The sequence below is a fragment of the Fukomys damarensis genome, unplaced genomic scaffold (genome assembly GCF_012274545.1).
Source record: "Fukomys damarensis isolate Sample0158 unplaced genomic scaffold, DMR_v1.0_HiC HiC_scaffold_34, whole genome shotgun sequence".
Lineage (NCBI taxonomy): Eukaryota > Metazoa > Chordata > Mammalia > Rodentia > Bathyergidae > Fukomys > Fukomys damarensis.
The window spans coordinates 2,376,517-2,392,291 of NW_022900946.1; the positions used below are offsets into that span (position 1 = coordinate 2,376,517).

The following is a 15,775-nucleotide window of genomic DNA, read 5'->3' on the forward strand; positions in this document are numbered from 1 at the left end:
CCCCGGGCTGTGAGGCTGCAGGCGGAGGGGTGTGGGAAGGCCCCGCCCGCCGCCCCGCCTGGCTGTGGCAGCCCTTGCTGCCAAAGGTCACCTGCTAGGAAAACTGGGGTGACAGCTGCCTCTGGGGCCGTGACATCACCCCGCGGGCCTCTCGAGAAGGGCAGCGAGCCCCCCTTCTCCCCGGCGTGGAAACCGGAAGCCCAGCCGGCTGTGAAGGGTTGGGGCAGCCGCGCCTCCCCGGGTCCCACAGCTCTGCTTCAGGGCTGGAGACCAGGCCCAGGGTCCCCGCACAGCCCAGCTCCGGGTGCCTGCCCTGCAGGTCTGAGCCAGGGACCCTCCCCCGGGACCCAGCTCCCGCCTGCCTGCCGCTGCTTCAGGGCCAGTCCCCAGGCAGGAAGATTGCGCGGACTGGGGACGCATTCGGTGTGGAGGCCCTAGGTTCAATCCCCAGTGCTGGGGCTGGGGTGGGGAGAGAAAAGAACCAAAGAAAAGGAAACCAGGGCCCCAAATTCAGCTAGCTCGTGCCAGAGACCTCCGAAGGGAAGAGCCAGAAAGCCGCCCCCCGGCCACCGTCAGTCACCCTGACCACACAGTCCCCACCGTGCAGTGTGCAGCTCCTAAGCCATCTGCTTTTACCCACAAACCCTTGAGGCATTTTACAGATGCAGAGACTGAGGCCGGGGAGTGAAACAACCCCAGGCCATGAAGTGTCAGGGCTGGGTGTGAACAGGACACCTCGGATTCCCCTGCTTGCCCAGGCGGGGGCAAGGGGCCCGAAGCGGGATGGAAGGGTCTCAGGGTGGACAGGATTTGTGACATAAGCCCCTCTCCCCCATGGTTGGTTTTGAGGAACTCTTTGCAGCTGGTCCACATGACTGCTCCAGAGGAAAAGAGAAAGCTCCTTTCTATTTCTTCATTTTCTTTTCCCTTTTCGTGTTTGAGGAACTTGGTACAAATTCCCCTGTGGTCCATCTGTAGGGTGCCTGCTCTGCAGACACAGCATCTCCTCCTGACTGCGCTGTCCTGTCCCCAGAAGGCCTTGTCCCTTGTCCTCGGCCCCTTGGAAGGCCGTCAGATTTCCTTTTCTTTGGCTTTCTCTTAATCTTCGAAGTGAATCTCTGATATGGGCCCTGGAATTAGCAGTGGCTGAAGCACCCAGAGAAGGGATAGGGGAAGGGTTAGTATTTGTGAATCGCTCCCTCTGGGCGGGGTTTTCAGCACTGGAAGAGGCTGTCTCCACAGTGTGGCGGGTACTGTACAGGTGCCAGAGAAACCCCTGGGGGTCAGGGCTGTAAGAGTACAGAGAAGAGAGCGGGAGTGAGTTAGGCAGGAGGACCTGCAGCTGCTGAGATGGTGGGAGAACCTGGGGACAGAGCAGGAGAGGAGGGTCAGGCCCAGGGGTAACAGGAGGGGACTGAAGAGTCACATCTTGTGCAGGTCACCAAGACCCTGCAAGACCTGCAAGGAGGGTGGATTTGGTTCCAATGGAAACAGGAAGCTGCTTGAGGTTTTCAGAGGGGCTCAGTGCCATTTACACATCAAAAGTGGGCTCAGACAACCCTGTGGGCAGTGGGTGGGGGAGCAGGGCCCTTTGGTCCCTGGCTAACAAGTAGATGGTTTGGAGCTGGAAATTTAACAACTTCCATCATCACGTCCATTGGGGGTGAACATGAGTTCCCCCAAATAGATGTGTCTTCCCAGAGGGTCCCACTGACCCTTCCTTCCTTCTGAGCCATCAGCCAGCGATCCAGCCGAGATTCCCTCCAGTCTGAAGCCAAAAGGGAAGACAAAGCAGGAAGTACTCTCCTGGCCCTTGCAGGGCGGCTGTGAGCTGGCACTTTCCACACTCAGCCTGGCTGAGGAGGCTTTGCCTCAGCCCTCGCTTCCTGCTGCAGGGCCAAACCTCAGCCGTGCGGCACCAGCCCAGGGGCCTCGCGTACCCTTGGACCATGGTTCCTCTGGCGCTGCCAGCTTCTGTGTCCAGAGAGGGGCTTTTGAGGGGTGACTGAGTCAGGGGGTGCCATACTCCTCATGGGTTAATTGAGTAAATTCGCTGTTGGAACAGGCCAGGTGGTCCCCAGGGGCGGACCTGCAGGGGTGTGCTCTGGTCCTCAGTCCCTCTCTTCCCTCTCTACTTCCTGGTTGCCGAGTGTTGAGCAGTTTTTCTCCACCAGGCCCTTCCATCATGATGCTCTGTCCTCCTTCCTTCCTTCTTTTATGTGCTCCTCCCCCTCCCTCTCCCCCTCCTCCTCCTCTTCACCTTCCTCCTTCCTCCTTTCTCCTCCTCCTTCTTCTCCTTCTTCCTCTTTGAGAGAGGGCCTTGACATGTAGTTTAGGCTAGTCTTGAACTCACTATGTAACCCATGCTGGCAAACTCACGGCAACCCTCCTGCCTCAGCCTCTGAGTTCTAGGATTCCAGGCGAGTGCTACCACCATGCCTGGCTTCACCCTGACATTTCTGCCTTGGAGCCAACCAACCAGGGGCAGAACCTGCCGACACTGTGAGCCAAGTAAACCCCTCCTCCTTCAGGTTGGGTGCCAGGTATTTTGTCCCAGAGACCAAATGACCAGTGCACTTGCTCTACTCAGAACTAAGGTCCTTAATCCCTCATTGTCTTCCTCCTCCACCTCCTCCTGCCCAGGTGTTGGTCCGTCCTCTGCTTGCTCCTCTATCGTCCCTGCCCCGAGATGCTGGTGTATATCTTTAAATCCTTTCCACGGATGCTGCGTGAGAAGCTGCTCCAGCTGAGAAAAAATAGGAAAATTGGGAAAAACATAGGCACACACCTGAGCCAGTCTCTCAGGGAGCTTCCAGACCAGTCGAAACGCACACCCGCGGTGCTGTGGGAATGTGGGGTACACTGCCTGCTCCCGTGCCAGTGAGCCCGGTGAGGACACAGCCCTGCTGAGCTGATAAAGAGGAGGCGATGAACAGGTAGGCAAAAGCTCTATGACACCTCCTTTTTTGTTTGTTTGTTTTGGGTTTTTGTTTTTGTTGTTTTTTTTTCTTTTTTGAGACAGGGTCTCACTATGTAGTTGAGACTGACCTGGAACTCACTGTGTAGCCCAGGCTCGTCTTGAACTCACAGTGATCTTCCTGCCTCAGCCTCCCAAGTGCTGGGATTACAGGTGTGCGCCACCACGCCCGGCTAATGACGCCTCCTTTTGAAAGCAAGATTAGTGATCTCTTTCTTCCGGAGGCGCTTTCCTGGTGCTGTAAGGCTTTGATTAGACTCCAGAGCTCCAAGAAGTCTGTTCTGCTTTTGTCGGTCTTGCGGTTGCTTCAGTGGGACGCGGCTCCTCCGAGCTCCCTGCTCTGCCTGTCGTCGCATGCTTCCTGGTGATTGGAAACATAACCTTTTCAAACTTTGCCGAGGCCCGTTGTGCTGTCTTCTTTTTCATTTTTGGATTATGCTTTTGGTAATGTACGTAAGAACTCTTTGTCTGCACCATGATAACAAAAATTTCCTCTCCTGTTTCCTTCTGATAGTTGAATGGCCTCACCTGTTGCGTTTAGATGTTTTACTTTGAGTTAATTTTTCTAAATGACATGAGACGATGCTCCCAGTTTACCTTTGTGCCGGTGAGTACCTGGCGGTCCCAGCATGGTATGTTCAGATTATCCTTTCTCCCACTGAACTACTTTGGCACCGGCCTGATGATTCACTGACTCCCTTTGGGGTTTGTTTCAGGACTCTCTTCTCACCCGGTGCTGTGTCTGTCCCTACGCTGACACCCCAGTGTCTCTATTACTGTAGCTTTGTAGTGAGTTTTGAAATCAGGAAGTGGAAGCCTCCAACTTCGTTCTGCTTTTTCAAACCAGCTTTGGCTATTCTGGGTCCTTTGTATTTCTATTACACATTTTAAATTCCATGTAAGTTTCAGCCATTTAATTTCTGCAAATGTGCCTGCTAGGATTTTGACAGGATTGCTTTGAATCTGTAGATAAATTTGGAAGCTTTGCAACCTTAAATATATGGAACCTTCAGATCCATGGGTGTGGTCTCTCCCTCTCTACTGATTTAGACCTCTTCAGATTTCTCTCAGACTGCCCATTTGTCAGCCATTCTTTTTCTTAACTATGGTATTGTGGTGAAAACCCACAACATTTATGTTTTAACCTCCTTGGGTGTACAGTTCAATGGCGTCAACTCATCCACGCCCAGCTGAGGCCCAGCATCTGCTGGACAAAATGGTCTGCGGAGGCACACAGCCCAGAGAGGACGGGGACGGTTCCCTGGGAACGAAAGAGGCATCCAGGGGGTTGCGGCAGCTGGGCTGGGTGTGCGCAGCATGTGGCTGAAACTGGGAACGCACTTTTCACTCAGTTGTCCTGACACTGTGTGTTTATTTCAAGGCCAACAGCTGAAAATGAAGGGAACCTATTCAGTGTGCCCTCCGCGGTCAGTCCACGGAGGGAATGTGCTTGTCCTGCTCGAAAGCTCCCCGAGACTATGTTGGGCTCTGGATACCACCCGGGCAGACGACGAGACTGCCGGAATCGGTGTCTTTGGCCCACACGGCTCACGTCTGTTGCTGTCTGGCACGCAAGCTGTACTCGGGTCAGGCTCTCTGTGAGACCAGGACGGAGCGCAGGGAGCGGACTTGGGAGGTGGTCCTAGAAATCCCTGTGGCGGTGGGAAGGAGGCAGAGGGGCTGGGGCCTCAGAGAACGTGCCCCCGACGTGTGCCTGGTGAAGAATAAGAAAGGTGAGGCGTTTCTTCTCCAGAGCTTCCCGCCACTGGTCCAAGGCTACTTTAGGGGCAACTCTTTGGCACTTATAAATCATGTGCCCCCGTAGCCCATATGAAGCCCCCGGGAGAGATTTGCATGTGTTTGCAGTAAGATGCTCCAGTTTAGAGCTCAGAGGTTAGAAGTGAGCTCCAACTGCCGCTGCAGGACAAACGCCAGCGGGCACAGGCTTCCTTCCAGCCTCCACCCCGCCCTTCCTCCTCCTGTCAGAACCGTGGCGTTGTTCTGGATAGCAGCTTGGCAGCCAGTAGACCTTGTCTCAGCCTCCCTTGAAGATGGGGATGGGAGTGCTCAGATAGGGCTTCTGGAAACACTTTTTTGTCCTTCCAGTCTTCCCATTCCTACTTCTTTCTCCTGCCTAACATAGAGATGTGATGGCTGGAGCTCAAGCAGCCATTTGAAACCAAAGGGAAAGACCAAGAAAATCACTGAGAGCTCAGGCCTAATATAGGATTTTATGGTTTGGTTCTAAACGGAAGCAGGAAATAGTGAGGATCCCAGCACAGACAACTCTCTAACACGAAGATAGGAGCAAAAAGCGGCTTTTAATTATGCTGGCGGCTCAGCGAGTGACTCCCGTCAGTCTTGAGAGCCCTGAATAGAAGTTTGAGCTTCCTTATCTACCTCTTTCTACATCCAGGAGGTTTGATTCCATTGAACTTTCCCTGGGAATGCAGCAAGCGGGATTCACACAGAGCAGAGCAGTGGAGAGGGGAGAGCAAAAGTTCCCGCAGGACTTTCTGAGTCCGCCATGCTCCTTTGTGACAGATGACAGACGTTGTCGTGGCTGCTCAGGTGCATTCTACAGAGAAAAGTTACCCGGGTAACCCGTAGTTGCCTCGTAGCACCGTTAACTCACAGTTGCCTGATTCCATGTGGAGGGGTGTTCTCCTCGCTCAAAACCACTCCAACCTGATCTGAACCATCTCAGCCCAGAGCCAGCGGATGGGCTTTTGGACAGTGACTGGGTCGTGAGAGCACTAACTTCATGAGTGGGTTAATCCACGAGCTCCCGCTGGGTGGCTATGAGGGGGTGGGCCTCGCTCGTGACCTTGGGGAGGATCTCGTCCTGCACACTTCCCCTTCCGCTCTTTCGGTCTTCCTATCTCGCTCTGCTTCCCAGCCGCCATGAGGTGAGCAGCTTTGCCCTGCCACGCCCTTCTGCCCTACAGCAGCCCTAAGGACAGTGGCATCCAAGACCCAGGGTCAGGACCCTGAAACTGTGCCAAAATCAAACCTCCCTGCATAGAGTTGTTTCTCTTGGGTTTTTGCTCACAGCAACAGACAGCTGCGGGCCAGGAGCCAACGTCAATGGCCACTTGCCCTAGATTTCTCAACACGCAGAACAAACCCCTAGCTGGGCAAGATGGCACACACCTACAATCCCCAGGCTTTGGGAGGCTGAGGCAGGAGGATTGCAAGTTCAAACCCAGCCTGGGCAACATAGTGACTTAATGAGACCCTGTCTCAAAATTGAACAGCTGAAAAAAGGGACTGGGGATGTGGCTCAATATCCTGGGTCTGATCCCCATGAGCAAAAAATAGAGCGATAAAAAATAAGGACAGACCCTTAAGCATGAGGCTACTGAGATATTCTGTGATAGCAGTCCTTGTTACAACACCCGAATGGAACTCCTAAACATATAAAGGGATCCTCCCTGTCAGAAGGAGGAGAAGGAGAAGAAAGAGCTTGTTTGTATACAAAAATAGGTGACGCGAGTTCTGGTAGATGTATCTAAGTGTGCTGGGTACATGAAATACTGACAAAACTGGGATGAACCGTGAAAAGAAGGTTGAATTGATAATTTACACAGCTTCCATAAAACAATGCTTCGTAGCTTTTAAAAGACACAGTATATCTCTGTGTAAATGGAGATGATGTGGAAACGTCTCCTCTTTGTTTTCAGTGGAAAGGTTAACACATAAGGAAGTTGAGTCACACGAGTGGACGTGCACATGTGTTTTCATAGTGTGCCTCTTGGTATCCATAGCCACCTCATAGTTGGAGTCCTCTGAGTTGCAACAGAAGGAAGAAGGCTGGAAGACTTCCGCTAGCAGGCCAGGGCTGCCATGCGGTGGGGAAGCCAAGCCTCCCCAGGAGGCCCTGGACGGTCGGGTGTCGGTTCTGTCCCTGGCCAAGGAGCCAGGCGTGGGCGACTCCAGAGTCGAGCAGGGCGGTGACCTCGGCCTTCAGGTCCCCATTCTGCCGGACACCACAGAGCAGAGTGAGGCCGTCCCTGCCCGATTCCTCACCCACGGAATCTGTGATCATCACCAAATGGCTGTTTTAAGGCACTGAAAAGAATACTGGTGGTAAAACGCATAGAGGGGCGGCGTAGCTGCCTCCCCCCACCCCCGGGCTCAGTGGCCACCATCTCGGCCAGTGTCGGTTGGAGCAACACGGGGGCCTCCCGAGGAGGAAGGCAAACCCATCCCACAGGCAAGCGATGGTCTGCCACTTGCCAGTGAGGGATAGCTCGGGGCCTGCCAGGGACACTGTCACTCGGTTCCAACCCGCCATCTCGGTCACCTTCCCTTCCCTGTGCCTGGACACGGCACTGACATCCACAGCTTGAAGCAGGAGGACAGTTTGGGCACATGGTTTAGAGGCTTCAGTCTCAAGTCAGCTGGCTCAAAGGCGGACGGCAGGGGAGGATCTGGCCAGGAGAGCTGGTCAGTCACAGCAGCGAGGGAGACGCAACGCAACCTTACTGTCTGCCCGTGCCCGCCTCCCACCAGGCCCCTGGCTGCCTGCAAGTCAGCTGTGAGCTCAGCAGTGGCCTCCTCCCCGAATCCAGTGATCCAGGCTCCTTCCCAACGCCTGAGGCTTCTGGGAGACACCTGAGAAAAGCAGTGTCAGGGAGCTGAAGCTCGGGAGCTGAAGGGACACGGCTGGGCTTAGCTAGAGGCTGAGGTCTCCGTCTCTATTCTCCAGGGCCCTGGCTGTGGGCTGTATTTGCTTATGCAGCAGCGGGGGGGAAGCCAAACCCCCATCTCACCCGCTCTGCAGAGGAAGACGTGGTTCCCGTGAAGTCCAGCCCCAGACAGGGGAATCCCGGGGCCATTGAGATTGGGTTAGGCCGTCAGGCCAGGTCACAAGCCAGCAGGAGCCCCCTCCCCCGGGGTGACTGGGTTTGGAGGTCGGTCTTTGGAGGCAAAGTTAAATAAGGTTAGAAGGGAAGGCGCAGAGCTGGGCCTTAGGGTGCACGCCTGCGATCCCAGCACTGGGAGGCCAAGGCAGAAGGATCGCGAGTTAAAGCCCAAACTGGACAACTTGGCAGTTAAGCAAGAACTTGTCTCAAAACACAAAAACCAAAAGGGCTGGGAGGCAGCTCCGTGAGAAGCCCCAGGCTGAATTCTCATTATCAAAAAGAATGATGCGGGAGGGCTGTGGCCTTCCTGGAAGAGGAAGAGGGAAGACCTCTGTGGACCGAGCTGGGGAAAGGGCCTCACCAGAGAGTGACCGGTGCCACCCTGGCCTTGGCCTTCGGCTCCCAGAACCAGGTGGACACAGAAGTCTGTTGTGAAGCCGCAACCTGTGGCCTTTGCTGTGTAGCTGGAAAAACTAAGATGGATGGATTCGTGCTTACAGTTCGGCAGAGAAACGGAGCCCTGACTAGTGCCATTCTGCAGTGCCTTTGGAGACCCAGGCAAGCAGAGGGGCGGGGACAGGGCCGCTGCCTGGGCCGCAGCTGGAGAGGGCTGGGCCAGAACCTGGACCCAGGAAGTTCAGCCCAAGTGCCGTGGGGCTACTGCTGAGTGGCGGGGAAGTTCATCGTCACTATTTTATACCTTTTGTACCATTACTTCCTGAGCCTGAGGAATCCCATAAAGCCATTTCTATTTGGGAAAGAAAAATCACAAAACGTCAGCCTGCTGGAGAAAGAGCACAGCAGGAAGAGGACACATGAAATATATTTAGAAGCCAGGCGTGGTGGCCCACACCTGTAATCCCAGCACTTGGGAGGCTGAGACAGGAGGGTGGTCACAAGTTTAAGGCCATCCTGAACTACATAGCAAGACCTTGTCTCAAAACGAAAAATAATCTATGGAGTTATAAGTCACGATCTTGCCAAGGACACTGACCTAGGAATTATGCAGGGTTTTTTATGTCAGCTCAAGAAATCAATTTTACACGTATGAAGATTGGAACCACTAAAGCAACATGTGGAAAATGACATGTTTGGAAAGTCCTTGAGAGCTTGTCCCAAAGCCAAGAGTCAGTCCCAAACAAGAGAAATGTTTAGCAACCCCAGGCTGCATTAACAGAGGTGCGATATCCAGGATAAGGGAGTTTAGTCTTATTTTGCTGGCTACCCCTAAAGTCAGCGTCTGGTTCTGGGCTTTCATTTTTAAGGAGAATATTTCCTGAAGAAGAAACTAAGAGGGTGGAGGGGATGATGTGGAGAGAGTCTGAGAACCATGAAAGAGCAGAAGCAGTTAGGTGGGAGGGTGACCCAGGCTGGAGCCGTGAGTGCACCTGAGAGTCCAGACCAGTGCGGCCAGAGCTGCCAAACTGGAGTGAGGGGTGCTGAGGCTGGGATCTTAGATGTTGACCAAGGCTCATTTGTTACTTGACTTCCCAGTCTGTAGCTCTACTGGGAGAATGGGGAGCCTTTCCGGGGCAGGGCCTAGTGGGAGAAAGCTAGGTCATTAGGGGCATGGCCTTGAGGCAGTACTGGGGCCCAGTCCCTTCCTCTATCTCTCTGCTTCCTGGCTACCATGGGGTGAGCAGTTTGTCCTACCACATGGTCCCCACCATGCTGTGCTGTTCTGCTGCAGCCCCAAAAGCAATTTGGCCAAGAGACCATGGACTGAAACCAAGAAAACTGTGAGCCAAGGCAAACCTTTCCTCTTTGTAAGTCCATTATCTCTGGTATCTTGTGACAGTAATGGAAAGCAGACGAACACAGAAGCTGAGCTTCCTGTCTTGGTGCTATGCCAGCCCAGCAGTGGCCAGGGTGGCTGTGTGGTTGGATGGATGATGCTGTACTTCCTAGAAGAGACCTCAGGGAACCTGCTATCAGTCCCTGTCACAGCAAGTAGGGGCTGCCTGCAAGCCAGGAGGAGAGGCCGCTCCAGCCGGTGCCTTGGTCACAGCCTTCCCAACCGCCAGGGCCATGAGAAGTGCATGCCTGGCCGAAGTCGCCTGCTTGCTGCGTTCTGTCCTAGCAGCCCCAGCAGCCTGGGGCAGATGCTGACTGCAGCAGTGGCACTAACCGGGCACTCCCACAACCCTCCCTTCCCAGGCTGAGGGGCTTGGGACTGGCGGCCCAAGGTGGGGTGCCCGGAGGAGCTGGCCAGGTCTGCTGGGCCAGGAAAGCATTGCTGATCTCCCCGTCCTGCTGCCTCCGAGTTCTGCTCCCTGACTCTGGGTGGTTGCGGGTTTGGTGGGGAGCCGACAGGAAGCGCATGGGTTCCTGGTCGTGGTGCAGACTGGGGTCCCTTGGAGTCGTTGGCATTTCTGGAGGTAGTAGTGTGGCAGTGTGTCACAGTGAGTATCACAGATACAGAAATCTGAGAAGATCCATAATCTGAAATGTTTATGCCCTCAAGTGGGAAATTCTGCTCCTGAGCTCCTGGATGGGTCACAGTGAAAATGCAGGTGCATTAGTATACCACTGGGTGTGGTGGTGCACACCTGTACCCCTACCCCTCTGGGAGGCTGAGGCAGGAGGATTGCAAGGTCCAGCCTATCCTGGGCAGCTTAGTGACTTAGACCTTGTTTCAAAATGTTAAAAAAGAAAAGAATTTTTTAAGGTCTTGGAATGTAGCTCAGTGCTAAGGCCCTGGGTTCAATCCCCATTATAAAAAATCTAAACAAAACAAAGAATAACACAAATGTGCTAAAAAATACTGCATTATGCTATGCTCAGGCTGAACACATGAGGTGAATGTAAACCATAAATGAACTTTGTGCTTAGATATGTGTCTCATCACCCAGATATCGCATCATGGGCGTGGAAGTATTCTATAAACCCCGGAGTCAAAATCTGAAACACTTCTGGTCTCAAGCATTTTGGATGAGGGATGCTCAGCCTTGCTGCCCCTCGGTTTTGCTTTCCTTTGTTTGTTTGTTTGTCTGGGCCAGGGTCTTGCTGTGTAGTCCAGGCTGGCCTTGAACTCGTGGTGGCCCTCCTGCCTCAGCCTCCGAGTGCTGGGATCACAGGCGTGCCCACCACACCTGGCCGTTTGCTGCTGTCCTACCCTTCCTCACCTTCTCCCAAAAACGGCACCCTGGTTTTCCTGAGCTGTCTCCATTCAGTGCCCAGGCCCTTCCCAGGCTCACTGCCTGCCCCCGGCATCTGCTGTGCTGCCCAGGCCACCCAGCTGGCCCAGGTGGGGCCATAAGACCTGGAGGCCACAGTGTGAGACCCTGGAGGAACGGCCTTGTGATGACCTGGCCAGTGGGGATTGAAGACCCCTTGATCTGGCTATTCCTGAAAGCCACTTCTAGTCAAAGGAGACAGTAAAATTCCTCGTAGCTTCATCCACTTTGGATCAGATTTCATTTTCTTAAAACTGAGAGGACGTGGGCAGAGACAAGACGGTGTGACTCAAACATGCCTGAATAGATTTGTGTGAAAAGCAGTGGGAGCAGAAGGACGGCTGCAGCAGTGTGCAGGGAGGCCCGGGAACGGCCGCAGGTGCCAGTGTCCGGAGGAATAGCAGGGGCCGGCTCCCAAAACGTTCAGAGCGCCGTGGGGAAGCCAGAAATACAACTGTGTCACCAGGGACAAAAGTAAGATCACAAGAGAAAACTGGACAGCGCGACAGAAAACAGAAATACGCCTGGCCTCGGGAGTCGCAGCTACGGAGGAGCGCAGAGGGGAAGCCACACATGAGCAGGAAGAAGAGCGGAGGCTCACTGTCCGATCACCCTTTTCACAAAGTTAGAAAACAGCAGCAAAATAAACCCTGGGGAAAGAGAGAGAAGGGAAATAATAAAGATCAGAGCGCCGAAAGAGGAAGGAACCACACCGCAGAGCACTGGCAGGCTGGCGCTGGCTCTCTGCTGGCCCGACCGCGGGGGCGAGACGGCACCGCCTCTTCGGGGAACGCTGGGCCCCGGCGTGGGCGGCGAGGACCCAGGTGGCCACAAACAAGGGGAAGTGGTGAGCCCGCGACCTGGAGGAGCCCTGCATGGGCCTTGCTGGGAGCCCCGGCCCTGGCCGGTGGGAGCCACGGCTGGTTTAGGAGGGAGGGTAAGGTCTGACTGGACGCCGCGGGAGGGCCCCAGAGGACCCTCTGTGAAGCTGGGCCGGGGCTGACTAAAGAGGAGAAGAGGTCACAGAGTGAACCAAGTTCAGTGTTCTGGGAAGCGCAGGGGGGAGACTGCGGCCACACTGCCTGCCTCAGGCACTGCCTTGGCATGGGCCGCTTCCTTTTCAGGAGCCGCCAGCCGCCCCCAGGGGTCTCTCGGCTGCAGTGTGCGGGCGGGCGGGGCATGAGGCCAGAGTCTGCAGCCTGGCTCTGCCGGGAAGCTGTACCAGGTGGCTGTGGGGTCCGGGCCTCCCCCACATGTCCCCAGCACCCTGCGCAGGCCTCTCCACAGCGCCACCTCCTCAGGCGGGGGCTGGCTCCTCTGAGCCCTGAGGCCCTCACCTGTCCCCCTGCCAGGACCATGGTGCCACTACCCCGGGACCCGGCCAGACCCCGGAGATGGCCACAGTGCAGTGACGCCAGGAGCTTTCCCTAACCCTAACCTCTACCCCCCGGCTTGTCGTCCTCCCCAGTCCCCCGGCAGCTCCTCCTCACAGCCTTCCTGCCGGGCCTTCCTTCCACGGCCAGCACGTCCCTTCCCTGGCGCTCCAGGAGTCTGAGTGCCCGTCCCTTCCTTCACTCAGTCAAGGTCTAGTGTCCCCTTGCGGGCCATGCCAGTCACCTCCTCACTGGCCGCTCCCCTGCCCGCCCCTGAGCAGCCCTGGCCGACCTTCCCCGTGGGTCCTGTGCATCTCAGCCTCTGTTTCCCACCACTCTGGGCCGCTTGTGTGAGCGGCTGCTGCGTGCTGGCCCTGCGGAGCTGGTGCCCAGGGCCGCCCTCACCTCCCAGCAGGCACCTGGACTCCTCCATTCAGTGCTTGGCCGGTGAGACAGGTTGGGGAAGAGCTGTGCCAGGCCCCATCCCGAGCACTGGGAGCAGCCGGTGGGCTCTTAGTGGCATCTCGCAGCCCTGCCTGACCCAGGCGCCTCCACCCAGGACACTTACTGGAACCGGGGCTCCCGCAGCTGACAGGCCGCTCTCCCTGGGATGTGGTTGCTGGGGCACATTGGGGACACGTGTGTGCAAGGTGTGCACGGCACACAAGTGGGAGCAGCAGCAGGGAGCATGCATTGCACACTTGCTGTGAGCCGGGGGCTAGTGTCGCTCACTGCACCAGGCCGCGCTCGTCGGCCCGGCTCACGGAGGACGAGGCCTCTCAGGCACGTCCCTCGCACACCCACGGGTTGGCACGGTGGCCCGAGCAACCAGGCACAGAGCCACGCTCACCAGGCCGGGCAGCAGGCAGCCAGGACCTACCTCACACACGTGCACACGCGTCACTGTAACACGGATGCACACAGAGCGCGCCACAGGCACTCACACACGCCTGCATGCTTAGCTAATGGGTGTTCACCGGACTCCTCCCTGCCAGGACGGTGCAGGGCTGGGCGGGGGGGTGAAGGGCCGCTGTGGGTGGCGGAGCCGGACCAGGTGGGAGCCCAAGGGCTGCAGACTGCGCCACACGCGCGAGGTGACGGTGAGCACCGTCGCCTGCCTGGCTTGCACACATGTGTGAGTGTGAGCCTCTCCGCACAAGGCCCTGGTGGGGCTGCAGGCTGTGGCCGGGCTCTGTGTCCAGGCCAGAGCGTGGCCCGTCCTGTCCACACCCACGAGTGCTCTCCTGTTCCGCTCCAGGCCTTGGGCCCCCAAGCCACCTTCTAGGGAGGCTGGGCGCGGTGACTGCTTCCGGGCAGCTGTGGCGAGTTTCTGCAGACTCCCTTCCTCCAACAGCCTCTGCTTTACTGAAAGTTCAGGCTGCCGTGGTTTCCCCACACTCAGAAAGGTCAGCCTCCCACAGAAAAAATTACTGAGATCTGTCCATCAGTCAGTCAACAAGCATCTACTGACAGGCAGTGGCTGCTCACGCACGGGAGAGGGGAGAGGAAGCACGGCTGTCCAGGGCCATGGTCACTGGAGGGAGGAGCAACCTGAGGGAGAACATCCTCATTCCTGGGCCCGAGTCCCCCTACGGGTGCAGTGGGAAGCCACTGATCAGCACAGGAGAAACCAGCTAAAGGCCACACGCGGTCTCCGAGCTGTGAGGCCCAGCGGCGAGGGAACACGGGGTGGGCAGCTCTGGGGAGTGGGCAGCTGGACATCAACCCCTCTCCCTGGGCACAGGAGCCGGGTGGGGCTGTGCTGGGACAGGACGGAATGCAGAGAGAGGGCCGGGGCAAGAGCCAGTGTCCGGTCTACCCTCTGGTGGCCGCGCTGACTGCTCTCCTGGAGATGAAACTTGTTAAGCTGCCCAACTTGCAACCCTCCTGCCTCAGCCTCCCAGAGTGCTGGCATCACAGGCACCCAACTTGTTCCCCCCTTATGGAGCCTCACCCTGTGCAGGGTGGGATACAGGAGGAGCTGGGATACTGTGACACTGGGACGGGAACGTGGGTGCTGAGGACCCTGGGAGAGAGGCGCTGATGGAGCCGGGCCAGGGGACTCAGGAGCAGAGGGGGGCAGCATGGGTACCAGGAAGGGCTCCTGAGGGTGCTGGTGCACCTGCCCTGGGATGCCCACTACCCTGCCACACACTGGGGAGGGTGAGGGCCGAGGCACGGGCTCGGCTCTGCTCCGCCCTGCGCACCTGGGGCACCCAGCGGCAATGCAGTTCCTGTTGGGGGTGCCCACTGTGGCAAGCTCTCAGTTTGGTTCTGCACGTCATGAAGGGCCAGAGTGTGGGAAGTGATAGGCCAGCTGCAGTCCTCCCGCCCAGAGCGCTGCCCACTGCGGACGGGCAACACGGGTGTCCATCAACCAGCCCACAAACGCCTGGAGCCCCTGTCCTGATCCCCCAGGCCGGCCTGTCGGAGCCGGGCCACCCTCTCTTCTTGTCTAGTTTTGCTTTACCAAGCGCCTGGTCCAGGCCCAGCCCTGGGCTGGGGACCCGGGACAGAGGAGGAATGAACCTCAGCTCGCATCACCCGGGAGTCTGGCTGGGGCCAGGCCTAGCTGGGGGCTTTCTGCCTGACCGAGGCTTTACTTTATTACAGTGAAAAGTCGAACGGAAATGGAAAGCAGCAGTGGCTAACGAAATTGGAAGGCACACATGTCAGGCAGCGCTTCTGGGAAAGCGCTCACCGTGCCAGGTCTGGAGAGGGGACCGTTCTGTGGGAGCAGGGACCTCGGAGGAGAATCAGGAGGGGCTGCTGAGGGGCAGGTTCTTGTTCCTGGGCGGGAGGCAGTGATGGAAATGTTCTGGGACGACACCGTGGGTATGCTAAACAAAGCATTGTGGTCTACTGCACCGCGCTGGTTCTATATGCTTCGTGGTTAACATGGTTTACGTTATATGAACTTTATCTCAAAAAATAAGCTTGTTTCAACAAGGAGACTTGTGGTTACAAATGACAGAACTGGCTTTTTAAAAATGGGGCTTTGGGCTTATACAAAAAGTTTAGGGAATGGTTTCAGGTGTGGGTGGTTCAAGGTGCTCACGTGATGTCAGGCTGAAGGCTCTTCCTCTGGGACCTGCTTGCTTCCAGATGGCTTCATTCTCTTTCTCAAGCAGGTCTAACGAGCCTCGGTGGCAGCAAAGTGTGTGGCAGTCTCGGGGGTCAAGCTGAGCACCTACCGGCTTATGAAGCACGGAGGAAAGAACAGCAGCGGGAAAGGCAGTGCTGCTCTCTGATTACCGCTGTGACTGCGTGGATTCCGGGGTGCAGGGCTGTGTGCCGCTTGCCGCTGCAGGGAGGCGAGCTCGTGGTGAGGGGACCCATGGGCCGGGCGCGTTCCTGGACACCTTGAGGGCCGGGGGTCAG

At 56.6% G+C, this 15,775-nt stretch overlaps 1 protein-coding gene and 1 long non-coding RNA gene across 2 annotated transcripts in view; one reads left to right on the forward strand and one right to left on the reverse strand.

Moving 5' to 3' along the window:
* Positions 1-5,608: 5,608 nt before the first annotated feature.
* On the forward strand, positions 5,609-15,601 carry LOC104861881. The gene is made up of 3 exons (XR_780145.3): positions 5,609-5,745; positions 15,008-15,103; positions 15,526-15,601. It is a non-coding gene; the product is annotated as an uncharacterized LOC104861881 (long non-coding RNA).
* Positions 15,602-15,645: 44 nt separating this feature from the next.
* Il4r (interleukin 4 receptor) overlaps positions 15,646-15,775 on the reverse strand; it is a 31,451-nt gene continuing 31,321 nt past the window's right edge. The window contains exon 13 of the mRNA XM_033758731.1: positions 15,646-15,698. Within this exon, the coding sequence (XP_033614622.1) occupies positions 15,646-15,698 (53 nt within the window). The remainder of the gene's footprint in view (positions 15,699-15,775) is intronic.